This window comes from Chlorocebus sabaeus, chromosome 3, assembly GCF_047675955.1.
Source record: "Chlorocebus sabaeus isolate Y175 chromosome 3, mChlSab1.0.hap1, whole genome shotgun sequence".
Classification (NCBI taxonomy): domain Eukaryota; kingdom Metazoa; phylum Chordata; class Mammalia; order Primates; family Cercopithecidae; genus Chlorocebus; species Chlorocebus sabaeus.
Genome location: NC_132906.1, coordinates 11,128,883 through 11,147,339, shown reverse-complemented (window position 1 = coordinate 11,147,339; position 18,457 = coordinate 11,128,883). Strand labels below are relative to the sequence as shown.

General features: G+C 39.2%; 1 protein-coding gene across 3 annotated transcripts in view; it reads right to left on the bottom strand.

The window, feature by feature from the left end:
* The window catches only part of FRY (FRY microtubule binding protein), a 274,917-nt gene that overhangs the window by 45,312 nt on the left and 211,148 nt on the right, over positions 1 to 18,457 (bottom strand). For all 3 annotated transcript variants that reach the window (XM_037986846.2, XM_007960079.3, XM_073013220.1), the window contains exons 44-51: positions 16,831 to 17,438; positions 15,492 to 15,589; positions 14,959 to 15,129; positions 10,691 to 10,831; positions 7,360 to 7,539; positions 5,172 to 5,333; positions 2,887 to 2,961; positions 452 to 622 (exon numbers count right to left, since the gene is read on the bottom strand). In XM_037986846.2, the coding sequence (XP_037842774.1) occupies positions 452 to 622; positions 2,887 to 2,961; positions 5,172 to 5,333; positions 7,360 to 7,539; positions 10,691 to 10,831; positions 14,959 to 15,129; positions 15,492 to 15,589; positions 16,831 to 17,438 (1,606 nt within the window). The remainder of the gene's footprint in view (positions 1 to 451; positions 623 to 2,886; positions 2,962 to 5,171; positions 5,334 to 7,359; positions 7,540 to 10,690; positions 10,832 to 14,958; positions 15,130 to 15,491; positions 15,590 to 16,830; positions 17,439 to 18,457) is intronic.

Below are 18,457 nucleotides of genomic sequence, written 5' to 3'. Positions count from 1 at the left end.
GGATCCCTCAGGCTCTGGTCTCATGTTGTAGCAGGCAAGCTTTGAAGGAATTGAATTAGAGAAACTTCACATTAGAAATGATTAAATGCTTAGCATATTTTACTCAGGTACCAGTGAACAGGCTCAGAACTGAAATGTTTTTGTGATTTTTTTTTAAAGTCCAGCTTGGGACTACACACACACATACAGGCTTTGTGTGGTCATCAAAACTCAGGTCTTTGCCATTTAGAAGTAACTTGGCAGCTTGTGCCGTGGGCTCAGACAGGAAGGCTGTGGTAACTTTTGCCAAAGTTTAGCTGCTGTACTTTGAATATGTTGATTCAAAATAAAGTTTACAACTTTCCAATTAAAGATCTTGGTACACAAACTCATTATTTAGCAGGTAAAAAGAACAGTTTCATTAGTCAAGGAAAAGGGTGCGGGGATTATTTGTACAGAGGATACACCGTACCTCTCCATCCTCCAGCTCCACATCTAGGAAGTCGAAGTCTCTGAAGACTCTGAACTGCTGCTCGCTGTTTGTGTCATCCATGTTCTCCTGCTCCCGGGCGCCGTCCTCAGAAGACACCAAGCTTGTCTGGTGCTCAAGCAGATCCAGATCTCCACACGATGAAAAAATCACCTGCGAATCAAGAGTCCTCTCCTGAGAAACGTTCTCCCTTTGGTTGTTTGTGCTACGAAAAATTGTAATTGGCTCTTCATAGCACTGTATTTCCAGTACACACCTAATTCCTTCAGTGGGTATTTTTAGAATGTTCTTTTATTATTTATGTTGGACAGGTGCCTTCAGATTAAACTCGTGGCAAAGACGCAAGTTCATGCACCAGGAAAATGTTCAAGAATCACATCATTGCTTCTTAATGGATGAAGACTGTATACTACCCGTGTGTGTGTGTGTGTGTGTGTGTGTGTGTGTAAACTGGAGCAGCCAGGAAAAAGTTCCACTGTTTCTAAACTGATTAGGGTTAGAAATTATACACATTTACACACATATATCAAATACATATAAATAATATTTTAAGGACTGATACTAAGATATGTTATTGTAGAATGAACTGTGAGAACAAAGGATTTAACCCTTTTCGAGATAAACCAGCAATTGATAAGAAATAAAAAACAGAAGCCAAAAATGACAATACTTGTCCACAGAAGAGTAGGCGAGTAACCAAGCCCATAACTTATACTTAAATTCCTCTCCTGTACATTTAAACAAAATAAAACATTTTTTACTACTAAAATCTTTAGTATGTTAATATTTTAAAATTAACTTCTATGTTTAGGTTCTTTTCCCTGAGCCATTTTTGTAGAGCTTGGTATATAATAAACTGTAAATGAGAGTAAATGTTTTGCTATCCAGCCTCTACTGAACATAGATTGATATTAAAGAAAACTAATAGTATTCTTTGTATAACCATTATCATGTCTTAGTTGTCCTTGAAAAGTAGGCAAAATCATTTATAAGAATTTAAATACAATACACATCTCTCAAAAGTAAAAAGAGTGAATGGATTTCAAGTGTACTTTCTTCCTCTAGTGTTTAAGAATAGTATATAATGCATATGATATCCTCTCATAATAGCACCTGACACAGAGTTTTACACAGGGATTGTAAATGGGTATGTGAGATAGAGAGCCCTGAGGACTAGTCAACTAGTCAGTGAGAGACGAGACATCAGATTTCTGATTTCCTCAGCTGAAGGCTGTCTTTCCTAGTTAGTGCTGCTTCTCTTATTTGTAATGTACTCCAGGTAAATATTTCTAGCTGAAAAGGTCTTAGCACAGGGCAGACAGTATGAGTCTGAAAGAGAAAGTGCCAACCACAATGGCGATTACAAGTAGGCCTTATTGGCAGTGCTGCATTGCAGAGGCAAAACATACTTGTGTCTCTTCGCTGTGGGCTAGGAGGCTCTATCTGCCTCTGCTACTGTCCCCTCTGTCCTAAATGCTGTCACAGGAGCAGCAGAAAAACCACTGATCAGTAACACCAAAAAAGTGACTAAAATGGAGGCCCAGCTTAGCTGATGGCTGGCTGGTGTGCTTTCCCAGACGATAAGAAATATCACTTTGTACTTTAGCAAGTATTTATGAGCCTCTAATATTTCACCTGCTCATGAACTATGTTAGTGGATACATTTTGAAATTTAAAAATAGCTCCACCGAGAAATGTGTTTACTAATTCTTTAGTTGAGAAATTATTCAGTTTGCTATTTCTTTTTCATAAATATAAATATTCTGTGATACAGGTGAAACAAAAATACCTGGTGAAACCAGCAGACACGTCTATTGTTTTTGTTATACTCCCATACACAATTCAAATTTTTCTAAATTTTATAAAAGCTTCCAAAGTTTACTTATAATACTTCAATCGTCCATTCATTCAAAAGCTTGATGGCATGATTTTTATTTTTAGTTTTTTTATTGTAACATCAGTGGAAGTTTATATGCAAAGAAACATATTATTTTCATCTTTATTGTATGTAGGTAAGATAAGGACATCAGAGTAAGAAGTGTGTGTACAGAGAGTAAAATTATATCCAAGAGGTAAGAGCATATATGCCATACACAGTGATCAGAAGAGATTATCATTTATGTTCTAAGAAAGTTTGGGCATATTTATTCAAAAATCCAAGAAATTAAAAAAATGAAAAGCAACAGTATTCACAGACAAACAAGTGAACAGCCAAAAAGATCTTTCATTGTTTCTGAACTTAGTGTGATTAAAAATCATGGTGTGGGGAGAAATAGTCCAGGGGTTTGCTCAAGACGGTGGCTATCATACTTGTCATTCACAGTTGAATCCTCTAAATTATATGACCAAAGGCAAAAACAGACCAATGAAAAAGGAGACATGACACGAAAATAACTATGATACATGACAGAACTTACTGATGGATTTTTGCTCAATCCTACTTCTTGGCCACACAGAGAAAGGACATGCACCAACTTCTCTTTTGTTCTCTTCTGGAAAAGAAACACAAGCAGGTTTCATTATGGGGTCCTATGAGCAAATCTGCTTTAATTTTCTAGCCACTAGCCATACAGGGCAATAGCACTTGACATATAGACAGAACTGAGATGTCAAACACACAAAGGTATGAAACAAGAACATAAATAGCAATTAAAACTTGTAAAATATTGAAACCATGTTGAAATAATATTTCAAATATAGTAGGTTAGGTAACATTTATTATTAAAATTAATTTGGCCTGTTTTTCCTTTTTTTTTTTTTTAAAGGTAACTGTTAGACAATGTAAAATGAAGCTCACATTATGTTTCTGCTGGACAGTGGTGATCTAAATTATCCCAAGGGGTGTATATGTGTGTGTGTGTGAAAATCAATCCCTAGGTTCTTCAAGGAGATCTATCACTTCCTTTGATCATCTTTTCGTATGATGTTAAACTTTCAGTACTAGCAAGGCTTTCCTTACACTTCATTAAGTTACAGCATGAGTCTTTTTTCCAAATAGAAGAATACTTTCTGTAGAAAGAAAAAATTCATTTGTTTTAAGCTATATCAAATCTTTCTTAGTTTCTTCTTCCTAAAGTTAAACAGATTCAGTTCCTTTCCTTTATAAACCTATTTTCCAGCCCCTTAACCATAGGGATTCTTCTAGAAACCATTACATTTTTCCAGTGACAGAAAACCCAGGTCTCAGAATGATTGGTGAGTTGAGAATTTTTAAAGCAATCTTCCTAATCTCTTTAAAATGATTCTCCCCCCTTTAATCTGATTTATGGTTTGTTATGTGGAAACTGCTAGGAGGCCAATGACACTCTTAGATTTTTCTTCTTACCGGAACTCAATTCACTGCATCCTTCTTTCCAAATTATAGAGGGGACAGACACTCAATATGGTGTCTGCTCAAGGTCAGAGACAGGAGGACTTTGAGGCTGAGGGATGGCAGAAGACTCGCTAAACGATTTTCCTAAGTCTTAGTGGTCATTTTACAATTCTGGGAAGGAATCAATGTAGAGGGACACATTGGGCTGTATATTTTTCTTCTCTCTTCCAATGAAGTTTTCAGCTGAACACTCACTGAGAAACTGCTCTGTTGCAGCCAGCACTAGGCTACATGTTCCATTCCCCTAACCTTTAAGAGAGAAAGTGAGTCCTCCTGGGCACCCACTTTGTCCCTCCCAGCACCCACTTCACCTTTTTCTGGTAATACTCTCTTTTTATCTCAGAAAGGCTCCATTCCCACTAAGTGAGGCAATGCCTCCCTCAGATGCCCTGCAAGACTCTTTCTAGAATTGCTATGGATGTCAAAAGAGGAAAGGCCTCTATCGCTCTGAAGTCATCAGAGCCAAAGACCATGTAAACCTGGAGCTGCCAGAGGTCATCTGGGCCTCCCATAGAAAAATCCTGCCTGAGAATGAAGTCAATGGAGGGGAAAACAAGGGCCAAGATGTTGGGAAGGGAAGGTGGGGACAGTGAGAAGGAGAGAGTCTAAGAATCCAGTTTCTGATATTTGTGTACTAGGAGCCAACTGTGCTTGAGGCCAAGATGAGTAAGTTAATAAGTTCCTTTAACACATAAAGTAATTTTTCAGTGGGTTTCTGTAACAAGTCAACAGAAGACCCCTGAATAATGTAGAAGTTTTACTTGACAGGAAACCCAAGGGCATCTCTGCTATGCTGTGATGACAGAACTGCAGAGAATCTGGCAGCAGTACCCCTGCCTCTCTGCCATCTGGATGGCTCAGCCTGTGCACAGACACTATGGTTGAGGTGCCTGTTCTGTGGACAGCAGACAGGGTGGTCTTTGGGTGTGCAGCCCTATCAACCCTTTGGGAGTCCAAGTGCTCTAGAATTAGTTGGGAGAACTAAGGATGTGTTGTTTGGACTCATTTAGGAGAGTGGCAGAGGGGCAGAATTTCTTTAAATGTCTGAAGGGCTACCATGTCAAAGAGACCAGATTTTATTTTCTAAGTCTTGAGAGAACTAGAACCAATGGATAGAAGCAACAAAGAGTCAGACTTCAACTCAAGGTAATGAACTGTTCAAACAGAAAACGGGTTCCTTGGAATGCCACAAGACCCCATCCCTGGAAGTGCTGAGACCTATATGGGCAACCTTGCGATGGTGAAAGGGGGAATCCCTTATGACACAGCTATATGGACTCAACAGGTCCCTAAAGTCCCTCCCAGGGTTGTGGGTCTAGGATTGCATACCTGAGAATACTGGGGCCTTTTCCAGCTCACAGGAACAAGGACGTTGGAGTTGGAGCCTGAGGAAGTGGAAGATGTGCTCCGGGTGACGGCCATGGCCCTGGGCTTCCCATCACGCCCAGAAGAATTCTGGAGCTCATCATACCGCCTCCCGATGATTGGAGTCTTGAAAAGAAGACAAAAGCACATTCTTCTGTCTCAATAGTTTTGTGATATATGAAACCCTTCTCCCCAGAAGCAACCAAGAGCTGCTTATTTGATTAAAAAGAAGATTAGAGAAGTTCAGTGTTACAAGTGGGCTCATTTTCTCAACATTCAAGCATACATTATGAATCAGTTTGCATCTTCAACATTTTCTCCCCTCTTTAGCGGCAGAAAAATGCAACTGCTTGTTCTTTAATATGCTTTAGAAGCCACTGATAAAGAGAAGCAAAATATGCAGGAAACCAAATAGTCAGTTTTCGATTGTTTAAACTTGAAAAAAATTCTTACAGTTAGAACAAGAGACCAAAATTCCTTTCCCTCTCCCAACTATTAATCATTAGTCTTTATATACTCTCAATTATTTAAAAATGTATTTAACTTATTTATATCTTTTCAGTTATTCAAATGACTGAGGTCTGGGCCAGGTACTTGGGCAGCACTTGGGAAATTTCACTTCCCGAGAGCTCCAGAGTGTGGGGGCTGCATAGGCAGCAATTCACAAACTCGAGTTCTGAGCAGGTCTCCTCCGCAGACACCAGCTGATGGGCGTGACCTCGGCAGCGGCAGAAACTGTCAATTTTACACCTGGCTCTTGAGACCCATCATTCTGGAGCAGTTCTGGGTCTCTGGGGCACGCTGCTAACTGGCTGCATGTTTTTTTGTACCTCTTTGGAACACAACAAACTCAATTCACAGAGTAAAAATAGCTTTCCCCCCAGGCAGGTTAAAAAAAAATGTGAAAATGGACCAAGATTAAATTGAAACTTTAATGTTATTTACATATTAAGTATAGATGCAGGTGTCACAATGGCAGCAAATAGTATCTCATCCTGAATACTGAAATGATGAAAGGTCAGTGAGGACCACTGCATAAAAAACCCAACTTGGATATGATCTACATAATAGTGCAAGTAAGTTCCATATAAGCACACCAGGTTTCTTTCTCTGTCTCTTTTTTAAAAATATACTCTAAGTTCTGGGATACACGTGCAGAACGTGCAGGTTTGTTACATAGGTATACATGTGCCATGGTGGTTTGCTGCACCCATCAACCATCATCTACATTAGGTATTTCTCCTAATGCTATCCCTCCCCTTGTTCCCCACCCCCCCGATAGGCTTTGGTGTGTGATGCTCCCCTCCCCGTGTCCACGTGTTCTCATTGTTCAACTCCTACTTATGAGTGAGAACATGCAGTGTTTGACACCAGGTTTATTTCTTAGTGAACTTATTCATTCAGCAGAGTTTGGAAATATTTACTAGTGATCTCCTATGCACCAGATGTTGTACCGGGCCCTAGATATAAACAGGAACAGAGTACTGTTTCTGCTTTGGGGGTTCATGAGTCATGGGGTAAGAGACGTGAAAGCAAAGTTATTTTATACCTTAGACTTCAATATAAGCCTCCCAAATGTCTGTTCATGGACTACCAGGTAAACACGACTACTTCCTGTCCTTTCTTTTCTTCCTGACTCCTTAGCTTGGGTCCCTAGTCTCTTGCTCCTCCCTCTCCCTCCCCTGCCCCCTTGAAGGCAAGAATTTAGTTTTACTTGTTTAAAAAATAGTGTGGACTGGGGAAGCAACTATAAAAGTGGAGTCTGTATTCCTGTAAACTTCGGTCATCTGCTGAACTGGCTGTCATTCAGGGAGAAACATTGTGAATATAAAGACATGACCATTGTCAGATAAAGAATGAGTGAAGGTCATGGTTTACAATGCTTGTGATCGTTCCATTTTTAATACCTCTTTTTAAAATCATTTTTTACATAACTGAGGCTAGTTTCTATTTTTAAAAGCTACCAACTGAGAGTCCCAGTGAATATGACACTCAATGGGTTCTTAAAAAAGCAAAACCTAATTTAGTCCTTAGAAATCTTCATTTGAAATAACTGTCAAATACGTCTTCTTTTTTCCAGGCAACTACTTTTGACCTTTGCTACTACAAATTCATGCTAAAGTTCACAGAAACAGTTAACATAGCTAAGTACCTCCGAAATATCGAAGTGGAAGTCCAGGGTTTTCCCAGGTAATTCCTTGGAAGCACTAGTCCACACTCGATGTATTTCTATTTTTGAGAGGTCACTGTGCTGGTATGAAGGTAAAACAAGGCTGGCTGACCGAGAAACTACGAGCTTCAAGATATTCAGAGCTTCTCTCCAGTGAACACTCTGCAGGAAATAAAACATTCAAGGGTTAAAAATAATTTCATTTTTTTAAAGCTAATGTATGTCAGAATGACCAATGAGAAGCCAGTGACCAGTCAGAATTCACTGACTTAAAACAGTGCAGGAGGTTCCATGATAAGTAAAAGGCAAATGACATAAAAAGACAACGTATATATAAAAGGAGCTACGTTTAGGAGACAAGCAAATAAAAAAAGACCAATTTCATCCATTTCAGCTAAATTAAATTCTTATTAATGAGGTACCATTATTGGTAATGAGGCACCTCCTTAATTTGAGAAAAAAAAAAAAGCTTCCAATGCATTTTATGCCATTGACTGTTCAATTCACTCTTTCTGAAAGTTCTCCCCACCTCCAGTTTCCAGTCTTCTTGGTCCTCCTCCTAGTTCTCTGGCCCCTCCTGCTCCATTTGCTTCCTGGGTACCTTGATCTCTGTCTTCAGCCCTCTTTTCTTCTCACTTCTTGTCTTCCTCATTACTTAACGCAGGAATCTGGAAGCCCTTCTTAACCCTCCCTCCTGGTAATCTGTTCCCTCCACTGCATTCCTGCTGGCGCTGGCTCAGTGGCACCCTCTTGGGCCTTGCCTGGACTATCTCAATGGCCCCTTACTGGTGTCCTGGCTTGCAGCCCTCAAGTTCATCAGATCCAGCTAGAGTGAACGTCCTAGAACTCTTCAGACCAAGCCACTTCCCTGACTAAACTCCTTCACAGGCTCCCTCTGGTGGACAGGGTGGAATCCACACTCTTTGAGCACGGCCTGCAGGCGTCATCTCCCCCAGGCTGCTACTGGAGTTCCCCAAACTCCACAAGCCCTCTCAGCCTCTGTGCCTTTACTCACGGTATGCCCTCATCCTTGAATACCTTTCCCCTCCTTACTGGCATGTCAAATACCTACTCTTCATTTAAGACTAAGTTGTACCATCTTTGTTTATCTGACAACCTCCAATCAGACTATGTGCTGTTCCCATAAAAATATTAGAAACATGGATAAATGAACTTGATAAAAGTTATTATTATTTTTTGCCTGGACTTTGTGGTCAAAGAACATGAAATAAAACATCTATTAAATTCTGCACAAGGGAAGCCATGGTTTAAACGTGAAATAAGCTACTATTTGAGGTAAGATACAAAGTATCAGAGGTGGCACCCAGGCTTAAGATAAAATGGACAGCCTCATTAAACAACAAAATGGGGCACGCATTTGTAGAAAGGTGTGACCTGACCACCTGTCTCCTGTGAGCGAAGTGAGAAACTGTTAACTGACTGCCTACCCTATGTGGTGTAAGTATTATGGAGCAATGCCACTTGAAAAATGATGCTTGGATGTCACTTTCAGCATTAAATAACTTCTGTAACTAATTTGGTGAAGTAAAGATGGAAAGGAATGTCTAAAATCTATACTGTATATCTTCGTCAATGAGTTTCCAGAGAGAGACTAGCGTTTGCCCTTGAATCCTACAAGTTACCAAGTATATTCCAGAGAAGAAATAGAGGGACAAATACAATGTAGAGAAAAATATGCCTTTGCTCTGGAGCTAGGCGCTCTCCACTGAACCCCACGGTGGCCCCGCACTACTCCCATGGCCTGGAGCCTCCCTGCTTTAGTCTGTGGTCATGTGTTTCAGATGAACTTCCAGGCTTTAGAAACTTGTCCTGGCGTGTTTGATCTATCTTCCCATCTATCTGTATTCCTATCTTCCTAACTATCATGCTGTTGGCCAGGCTGGAATGCAGTGGTGCGATCACAGTCCAGTGTAACCTCGACCTCCTGGGCTCGAGGGAAACTCCCTCCCCAGCATCCTAAGTAGCTGGGACTACAGGTGTGCACCACACCTTGCTGATTTGTTTTTATTTTTTATTTTTGTAGAGATGGGGTGTCACTTTTGTTGCTCAGGCTGGTCTTGAACTCCTGGCCTCAAGTGATCCTCTTGCCTCAGCCTCCCAAAGTGCTGGGATTACAGGTTGAGCCACTGTGCCTGGCCTTTATATTTATTTTTATTTTCATTAAAATAAATTGTGTTTCTGGTCTTCTCAAGAGTACGGCTTTAAAGAATCAATCTGGGCTGGACATGGTGGCTCATGCCTGTAATCCCAGCACTTTAGGAGGCTGAGGTGGTGGATCACGAGGTCAGGAGTTTGAGACCAGCCTGGCCAATATGGTGAAACCCTGTCTCTCCTAAAAATACAAAAATTAGCCAGGCGTGGTGGCACACGCCTGTAGTCCCAGCTACTTGGGAGGTTGAGGCAGAAGGATTGCTTGAACCCGGGAGGTGGAGGATGCAGTGAACCGAGATTGTGCCACTGCACTCCAGCCTGGACAGAGCGAGACTCAGTTTCCAAAAAAAAAAAAAAAAAAAAAAATCAATCTGTAGGTGTTTGGAGATGTCCAAGTATCCTGCCCCAGGAAGGCTGCCTGGTACAATAAAACGAAGACACTGGCTTTGGATCCAAATACCAGCTCCAGCCTTTACTAACTGAAATCTTGGGGGCCAGTCTCTTGGTTTTAAAAATATACATAAAGACTGTTTATTATGGAAATATTAAAATATACACAGAAACAGAGAGACTAGTCTAATGAACTCCTTTGTACTCTTCATCAATTATTCACATTTTGTCATCTTGTTTTATTTATCCCCTCAAACAAACGTTTTTTGTTTGTTTGTCGAAGTATTTTCAAGCATATTTATGCAAGTTTCTTAACCACCCTTCAATTCTAAAGTGACAATTTTAGCCTCTGAATAACCCTTCACATGTTGAGACACCGGGCCTAGAACCTGGCACATGTGAAAGTTCCTAGAGTTCCTTGTCCCCTCTCCTTCTCTGAAATGCGATGTAAAAACCAAGATTCTGCCGCTCCCCTCCAAGTCAGGCGTGTGCTTTCAATACTCAGCCTCTGGAAGAGGCGGAAATGTGCCTTTTGAAGGCACCGGCATGTGCGGGGGTCTTGTGCTCTCATTCTCTTCAGAATGCTACTCAGGGTGTGGCCAGCTCCCACTCTTAACTGCCCTGGCTGCGTCATGGATGTCAGGAATGAATGAGTGGCCTGGTACCTGGACGGTTTTGTAGCCAAGCTAAGGGAAAAGCCTCCGTCTTTTTGGAATGACTGGTTGCTTAGTGAAGTTATCCAAGTACTCACTTGCACATATTTCTCAATTGTCTTTAGAACTTCCACGTTGAACTGTTTGACAGGAACAACAGAAAGGTCCATGTAGCTGAGCAGACTGTAGATCACCTGGAGCAGGGGCTGCTGCACGCTAGGGAGGCCCTTCTCCAGCAGCTGTGGGGGCAAGTGCAGTTGGAGTCAGTCACACACCAGATCTCCGTATGGAAGGACCCGTGTTTTCCAACATATTTAGGATTGCACCTTTCCTTTTTAATTTTTATTTTTTTAGGAGACAGGGTCTTGCTATATTGCCCAGGCTAGTCTCAAACTCCTGGCCTCAAGAGATCTTTTTGCCTCAGCTCCCAAATATCTGGGATTATAGGCAAGCGCCACCACGCCTGGCTTGATTGCATGTTTCCTTAGGAGAGGAAATAAAATCCTAACTATGAAGAACTGAAGATATTATCAAAATAGACTATTATCATGTGTGGAGGTGTGAATACGTAAGTATAAAATTCATGTGATGAAATATTTAAAAACACCTCAAAAGGAAAGCATCAGACACCAATCATCAAAAATTACAAATTCAAACAAAAGATGAAATCTGTCAGTTATCAAACTGGCAAAGATTAGAAATTGATAACACTCAGTATCCATGGGGAGATAAAGAAACGGGTATTCTTACGTATCAGTGGCAATGTAAATTGGATAGATTGGCAAATGAGATCAAGAGCAATGAAGAGGTCCACAATCTTTTGACACAGTAATTATACTTTTAGGAATGTTTGTCAAACCAGAGATAGATGTTAGATTTATGTATAAGATTTTACCACGGCATTATTTATAATGGCAAAAAACATACACAAAACAAGAAAGCTTTGTAAGCAATTCAAGTATTGAACACTAGGGAAATGGATCTATAAGTTAACAGCAAACTGTATAATGAAACATCATGCAGTTAACAGAATGACATTTTTAAAGACAGTGGAGGATATCAGATAATATTAAGTGGGAAATGAAGGATACACGATTGTCTTTTTAATAGATGATGCCAATATTGACACGAATGTGTGTGTTATATAGAAATAACATTGGAAAGAAATTTAAAAATGTTAGTATTGTTTCTCTATAATTTTGAGTAATTTTTCTTTTCTTTTTAAAAACTTTCGTGCATCTTCCAAATTTTCTGTTATGAACATATACTGCTTTTATAATCATAAAAAATCAATTATATTGTCCAAAAGGAAGGCAAAATAAGGAAAAAAATATATGTGACACACATCATGATAAAAGTTTACACATAAAAAGTTGATAGAGATGATCCAACTAAATGTTGAAATTCCACAATATTTACGGAGTGGTTAAAACATGAGGAAAGAGCTGGGCATGGTGGCTCTCGCCTGTAATCCCAGCACTTTGGGAGGCTGGGGTGGGTGGATCACCTGAGGTGAGGAGTTCAAGACCAGCCTGACCAACATGGTGAAACCCAGTCTGTACTAAAAATACAAAAATTAGCTGAGTGTAGTGGTGGGTGCCTGTAATCCCAGCTACTTGGGAGGGTGAGGCAGGAGAATTGCGTGAACCCAGGAAGCGGAAGTTGCAGTGAGCCAATGTTATGCCGCTGCACTCCAGCCTCGGTGACAAGAGCAAGACTCTGTCTCAAAACAAGACAAAACAAAACAAAAAACATGAGGAAATAATTATGTAAATCTATATTGTGGAAAAATGAATATCTTTACTAGAAAGAAAATACATAAAAAACAATTCAAAATTATTAATAAAAAGTATTAAATTAAAAAACGAATACACGGAATGACAAAATTTAGTGAGGATACAGGAAAACAAGAATATTTATACATTGTTGATAGTATTACAAATGGGGGGATCCTTATGAAGACCAACTTCTCGAATACGTCGAAGAACTAAATAACATACCCACAATCCATGCCACAGGACTGAATAATTCGACTTCAGGAAATGTAGAGTCATTTGATATTATGTGATAAAATGGTTTTGATAACATCTATTATTATTTGATCAAATTTCAAATATCATTTGATAAAAGTCTACATAACAGGACCGTTTGTAATGGAAAAAATTATGAACATTAGCAACAAAAGGGAGATGGTTACACAAACTGTGTTACCTTAACCTGATAGACTTCCAGAGTTATTCAAAGCAGCACTCTGTGATCTACCCCAACACATAGAAATATACACGCAAAGTTAATAATAAGTGAGCAGAGCAGGTTCCAGGGAATACCACAGTGACACAAAATTATATGTATGTGCATGGCCAAGATCTGAAAGAACGTGTAATTGAAACAGAAGTTAATATATATTATATACAGTGGGACCTTGGTGAAGTTCATAATACATTTTTTGGTGATAATTTTGTGATAAGGGGGGTAGTAAAATACACATAACATAGAATTAACCTTTTTAACCATTTTTTAAAAAGTGTATCAATCTACTTTCCAGACTGCCAGAGTACACTGACACACTTTTTGGTTGTTACAGAAGTACTTAGCTTGGCTAATATAATTTTCACAAATTCTTTCCATCTGTTTTCTCAAGTACATTCACATTATTATGCAACCGTCATCACTGTCTACCTCCAGAACTTGTTCATCATCCCAAACTGAAATTCTGTACCCGCAAAATAATAATTCTCTATTAGTAACTGCCCCCAGTTCCTGGTAACCACTATTCTACATTTTCTTTATAAACGTGCTTAATCTCTGTACCTCATATAAGCAGAATCATGTCATATTTGTCCTTTTGTCCTCTGGCCTTTTTCACTTAGCATAATATCTTCAAGATTCACCCACGTGGAAGCACGCATCAGAATTTCTTCCTGAATGATATTCCCTTGTGTGTACATGCTACATACACTTTGCATTTGTGAAACTTCTTATGGTTAGTGAGCCAAACAAACATTACCTCCTCGCTGTATACACTTCACCTTCTTTTAAAGGAGGAAAGGTCTGCCTTTGTAAGCAGAATAAATCAGTTCTCAGTACTACTTCCGTGCTAAGGTGTGTGTGTGCTTGCTTAGTTAAGTCTTGCAGGGACAGGTATGACCAGGTGACTATTAAAACCAGCAGGGTGGTACTTATGAGAGGTTCCTTAAAATGTCAGAGACATGGGTGTGGAAAGAGCAAGTGAATCCTGGGCCGCTGACAGTCTGAACACAGTTCACACATCGCTGATCTGTACTGCAAGTCAAAATCCCGCAGGATCAACTATAAATGTTGATGGATGGGACAGCTCTCCTCTGCTAGGTAGATGCTTTCAGGCTTGTGGAACCTTTGAGAAAATGGCTGACTTTTAACCTATCTGGCATCCGGACTGATGATAAAAATAAAAGAAAAACTAGGGTAGATTGTCCTCAACTCTTCTGAAAGGTGCTAGTGATAGCTATGAATGCATATCACAGAAGAAAAAGCAACACTGAAAATGCTAAAACAAGGTAGCTATTACCAGCCATTTGCCTTATAGATTTCATGACCTGGTGTGATAAACTTCTTGGGGACTGAAGATGCTAAATGGAATACATTTCATCTCTTGCCCACCAATATTCTATGCATTTCTAGCACCAACGTACACAGAAGTCAGTGTAGGGTTTGTAATGAATATACTAGAAACACACTGGTATGATGACAAAGCACCATTCCAGTTTTAAAAACAAACATAAAAGGTGAGAATAAAGTTTATTTCAGAATGTATGCTTTGATAATTACATCAAACAACCATTAAATGTATCAGGCCACAAGGTAACTCCTTAAATAAGATTTAAACACCCAGAGTAATTAGGATAAAATTTTCTGATTTCTGCCATCTACTGACAGGTATTACCATAATAAACAGAAGGAGTTTAAGCTTTGGAGGCAGCTATATCTAGTTTTAAAGGCTGACTCTGCTGCTTTAAACTGTGAAAAATTATTTAACCTGGCTGAGTCTCAGATCTGTATGATAGTATCTAATCATCACTGTGCCGTTGTGAGAGTTTAAAATGATTCCATTAGCATGTATTATAATATTTAATAGGCACATGCTATATGGAAGTTAAGAGTATACTGAGTGTATTATGAATTCTATGCAAATAATTTACCCATGGAAGCTATAATAGATTTTATCTTTTATTTCAAAGCTTACCTCTGGCAGGGAATGGTGGCCCACGCCTGTAATCCTAGCACTCTGGGAGACGAAGGCAGGAGGACTGCTTGAGCCCAAGAGTTGAGATCAGCCTGGGCAACATAATGAGACCCTGTCTCAAAAAAAAAAAAAAAAAAGGCTTACCTCTGCCAGGTAGGTAACCATATTCAAGGTAATGTCAGCATATGCTTCATGAAGGTATCGACAGACCACATTGACCCACGTGGCGCAGTCCCTTGTGTAGCTGTGCGTTTTATAAAGAGTCATGACATGTGCAAGGTTTGAAAGTTTGGGGTTCTTCTCTTCTAAACAAACCTTTTAAAATAAGAAAATCAATTAGGAATAAAACAGCCCAATGAATAGGAAGAAATGTTAGCCATTTTACTATAATCTCTGGCAGTCTGGAAAGTAGATTGATGCACTTTTTTGGTAATTACAGGAAGTACTTAGCTTGGCTAAAATAATTTTCACAAATTCTTTCCACCTGCTTTCTCAAGAATGAAAGCAAGCAAGATAATTTGCATCAGTCACCCCTATATGTCCATTACTGTGATATTAGTTATTATTTCCAGTTTTTGAGAAAACCACTGCCTTCTCTGGGCCTTGTAATTTGTCTGACATTGGGGCTTCCTGAAGGGCTCTATGGATCTGCCTGAGTGTGGAACTGTAACTCGTACCTGAGCAATCCTTTCGGCTACATCCTTACAGAACTGATTGGGATTTTCAAAATGCTGAATCAGCTGGGGCAGGAGACACAAGACATTCAGTGGAAACCCTGGATTGGAGAAGATACAATGGAGATAGTTGAATATGGTATATTTTAGCTGTTAACAGTGGGAAGGCATGTTACAGACTTTTATACTGAGATGATGCAAAAGCAGTTTTTGAATCAGCTTAAACATGATCTAACACAAAATCTATGAAAAATGCACAACCACAATGGCACCAGTTACAAAGATGACACTGAAGTAGATCTGCGGTTTTAAGATGCAGTGATTATCCTGCACTGGAGTTTTGTGAATAAGGATGGCTGGGCCAGATTTTTTTGGCACAGATTGAACTAAGCTGAAATACTCATTTGAAATTTTTATCAAAAAACATATTTTAAGAAAAACTGGTGTGAGAGGACATAGGCCAACCAATTTAAGTCTTAGTCATGTAATTGAAAAGACTCTTTAAAATAAGGAATGACTTAGTCCCTCTGTGTTAAGCTCTACCTTCATGAAATGAATTCTGGGTCACATGCCATGGCATTAAAAATCTGGTTTGTTGGCCAGGCATGGTGGCTCACGCCTGTAATCCAAGGACTTTGGGAGGCTGAGGTGGGCAGCTCACGAGGTCAAGATATCGAGACCATCCTGGCTGACATGGTGAAACCCCGTCTCTACTAAAAAAAACAAAAATTAGCTGGGCGTGGTGGTGTACACCTGTAACCCCAGCTACTCAGGAGGCTGAGGCAGAAGAATTGCTTGAACCTGGGAGACAGAGGTTGCAGTGAGCCAAGATTGCGCCACTGAACTCCAGCCTGGCGACAGAGTGAGACTCCATCTCAAAATAAATAAATAAATAATATAAATAAATAAATAAATAAATAATCTGGTTTGTTGATTTGGGTTAATTCAAAACAAGAGGAAACCAAGAGAATTTCCAAGAAGAGCAGAAAAGCAAAGACAAAATAAAAGATTTAGGAGTTAAGAAAAAAATTTTTTTTTCCTGTACAAGAGCAATGGAATATACTAACAGCACCTGCAGTTTGATCTGGAAAGCATAAAGGAATCGCTAACATCTTACAAATAATTTTGGCCCCTTTTATGCTATTGCCTTAAAAATATTTTCTATAATACAGATCATTGAGATTTACATTATATAGAATTTTAAAAGAAAAAATAAACTACTTCCAAGGAACCATTTTGAAGCAGAATTGTTAAAAGCAGTAAGTTCATATTATCTTATTGTACCAAATGACGAACACAACCACCATCAGAATTGAGACAGGGTGAACGAGGCTGGCTTTACCAATAGCATGGGATGCATCCACCATGGATATTTTGGACACTGGTGTCAGCAGACTGAAGAGCTGCAGGGTCAGGTCTGTGGTGGTGAGGGATGTGAATCCTTTCAGCAGCAGCTGCTGCAGCCCGGAGAAGTCGGCCCACTTGAGCTGTGCCTGGAGCTTCTCAAGCTTTTCTCGGTTCTCAGCCTTATCGAGTGGCATATGTGCCAGTAGTCTGCTCAACAGCCTTAAGGCCATTAAGTATTCAAACTCAAAATCAGACTCCATCAAGGCCACTGTGACCCAGAAGATGGTGGCCAGCAGGTTGGTGGGATGATTTATGTGGGATGGGTCCGTGAGACTGTCCTTCAAGGAAGATGAGCTTCTGGTTTTTGAGGAGAGGCCTTGTTGGGTACAAGCCTGAATTCTGTCCAGTGTGGCACTTCGAGGTGGGTCAGAGGATCGGTCAATGACACCAAACTTTTTGGGCACAGAGAAGCTTCGTTGATGCCGGCTCCGTTCTGCAGTCGCAGTGTTGCCGCTGGTGGTTCCAGGGTTCACATTTAGTTGTCCTGTGCTCTTTCTGCTTGCTGTTAGTTTACTGCTGGAGCTTAAATCTGGTGAGGAAGAACTGGGTATAAAAATAAATAAGTTTAATAGGATGCCAACACGTATCATGAAAAGCCAGTTGTTTCAAGTCCACTGAGAAACACTGCAGGAGGGAAATAATTATTTAGAAATGCCACTTTCTATTCATTTATTTTTCCTTATCCTTAAACCTTTAAAAAACAAAACAAGAGAAACCCTCGTCAACAAAACAAAAAGCCCAATACTGACTGCTACTTATTGAAAATGTAAAGAAATCAATAATTGGCCTTAAAGTTTACTGATATTTCATTTATTTTTTGCTCGAATTTGGGTAGGAGTAATTATAAAATGTACCTGATAGGTATAAGCTTCAATATTCTGTTAACTAACTGATAAGGAGAACAGAAATGGAAATTATGCTATCCAGAAAGAAGCTGGTAAATGTTCATGTCAAAGGAAAATTTTTGGTACTTACCAAAATTTATGAAAAATGATTTCTAAGTCTATGCTGAAAAGGTAAAACTCTTTGTCAACATTCTTGCTATATTTTTACTGATCTAGATAAATCTTTATGTTCATATAGATAAATATGTGTGATGTTTGTAACCATACCAAAATTATCCATAAAAAATGCTCAACTTAAAAATGAAACAAGGCCCAATGGGACACAAGATAACATTACTGACTCAATTTCAAGCAAGATGAGCTCAATTACACAAACAGAATATAGAGTCGTAAATAATTTGAAATGAGTTATTAAATATTGGCAGGAGCACAAAAAAAGATATTAAGGTAGGAATTTCTTCGAGTGAAGTCAACATTTATTCCAACTGTTTTTATGGCAACTGTTCACAAGCTTTGTATATATTTATTTAAAAATAATGTTTAGCTTTTGCTTTTCTTTACCAAGGTAATAAATAGGATAATTATTACATAAATTTGGAAAAATACTCAGACAAAAAATAAATGGAAAATTATTAATATTTTATCACTTAGAGATAACACTTGGTATCTACCTGATGTTTTAAAATACTTATAAAATGCATGTGTGTGTGTATGTGT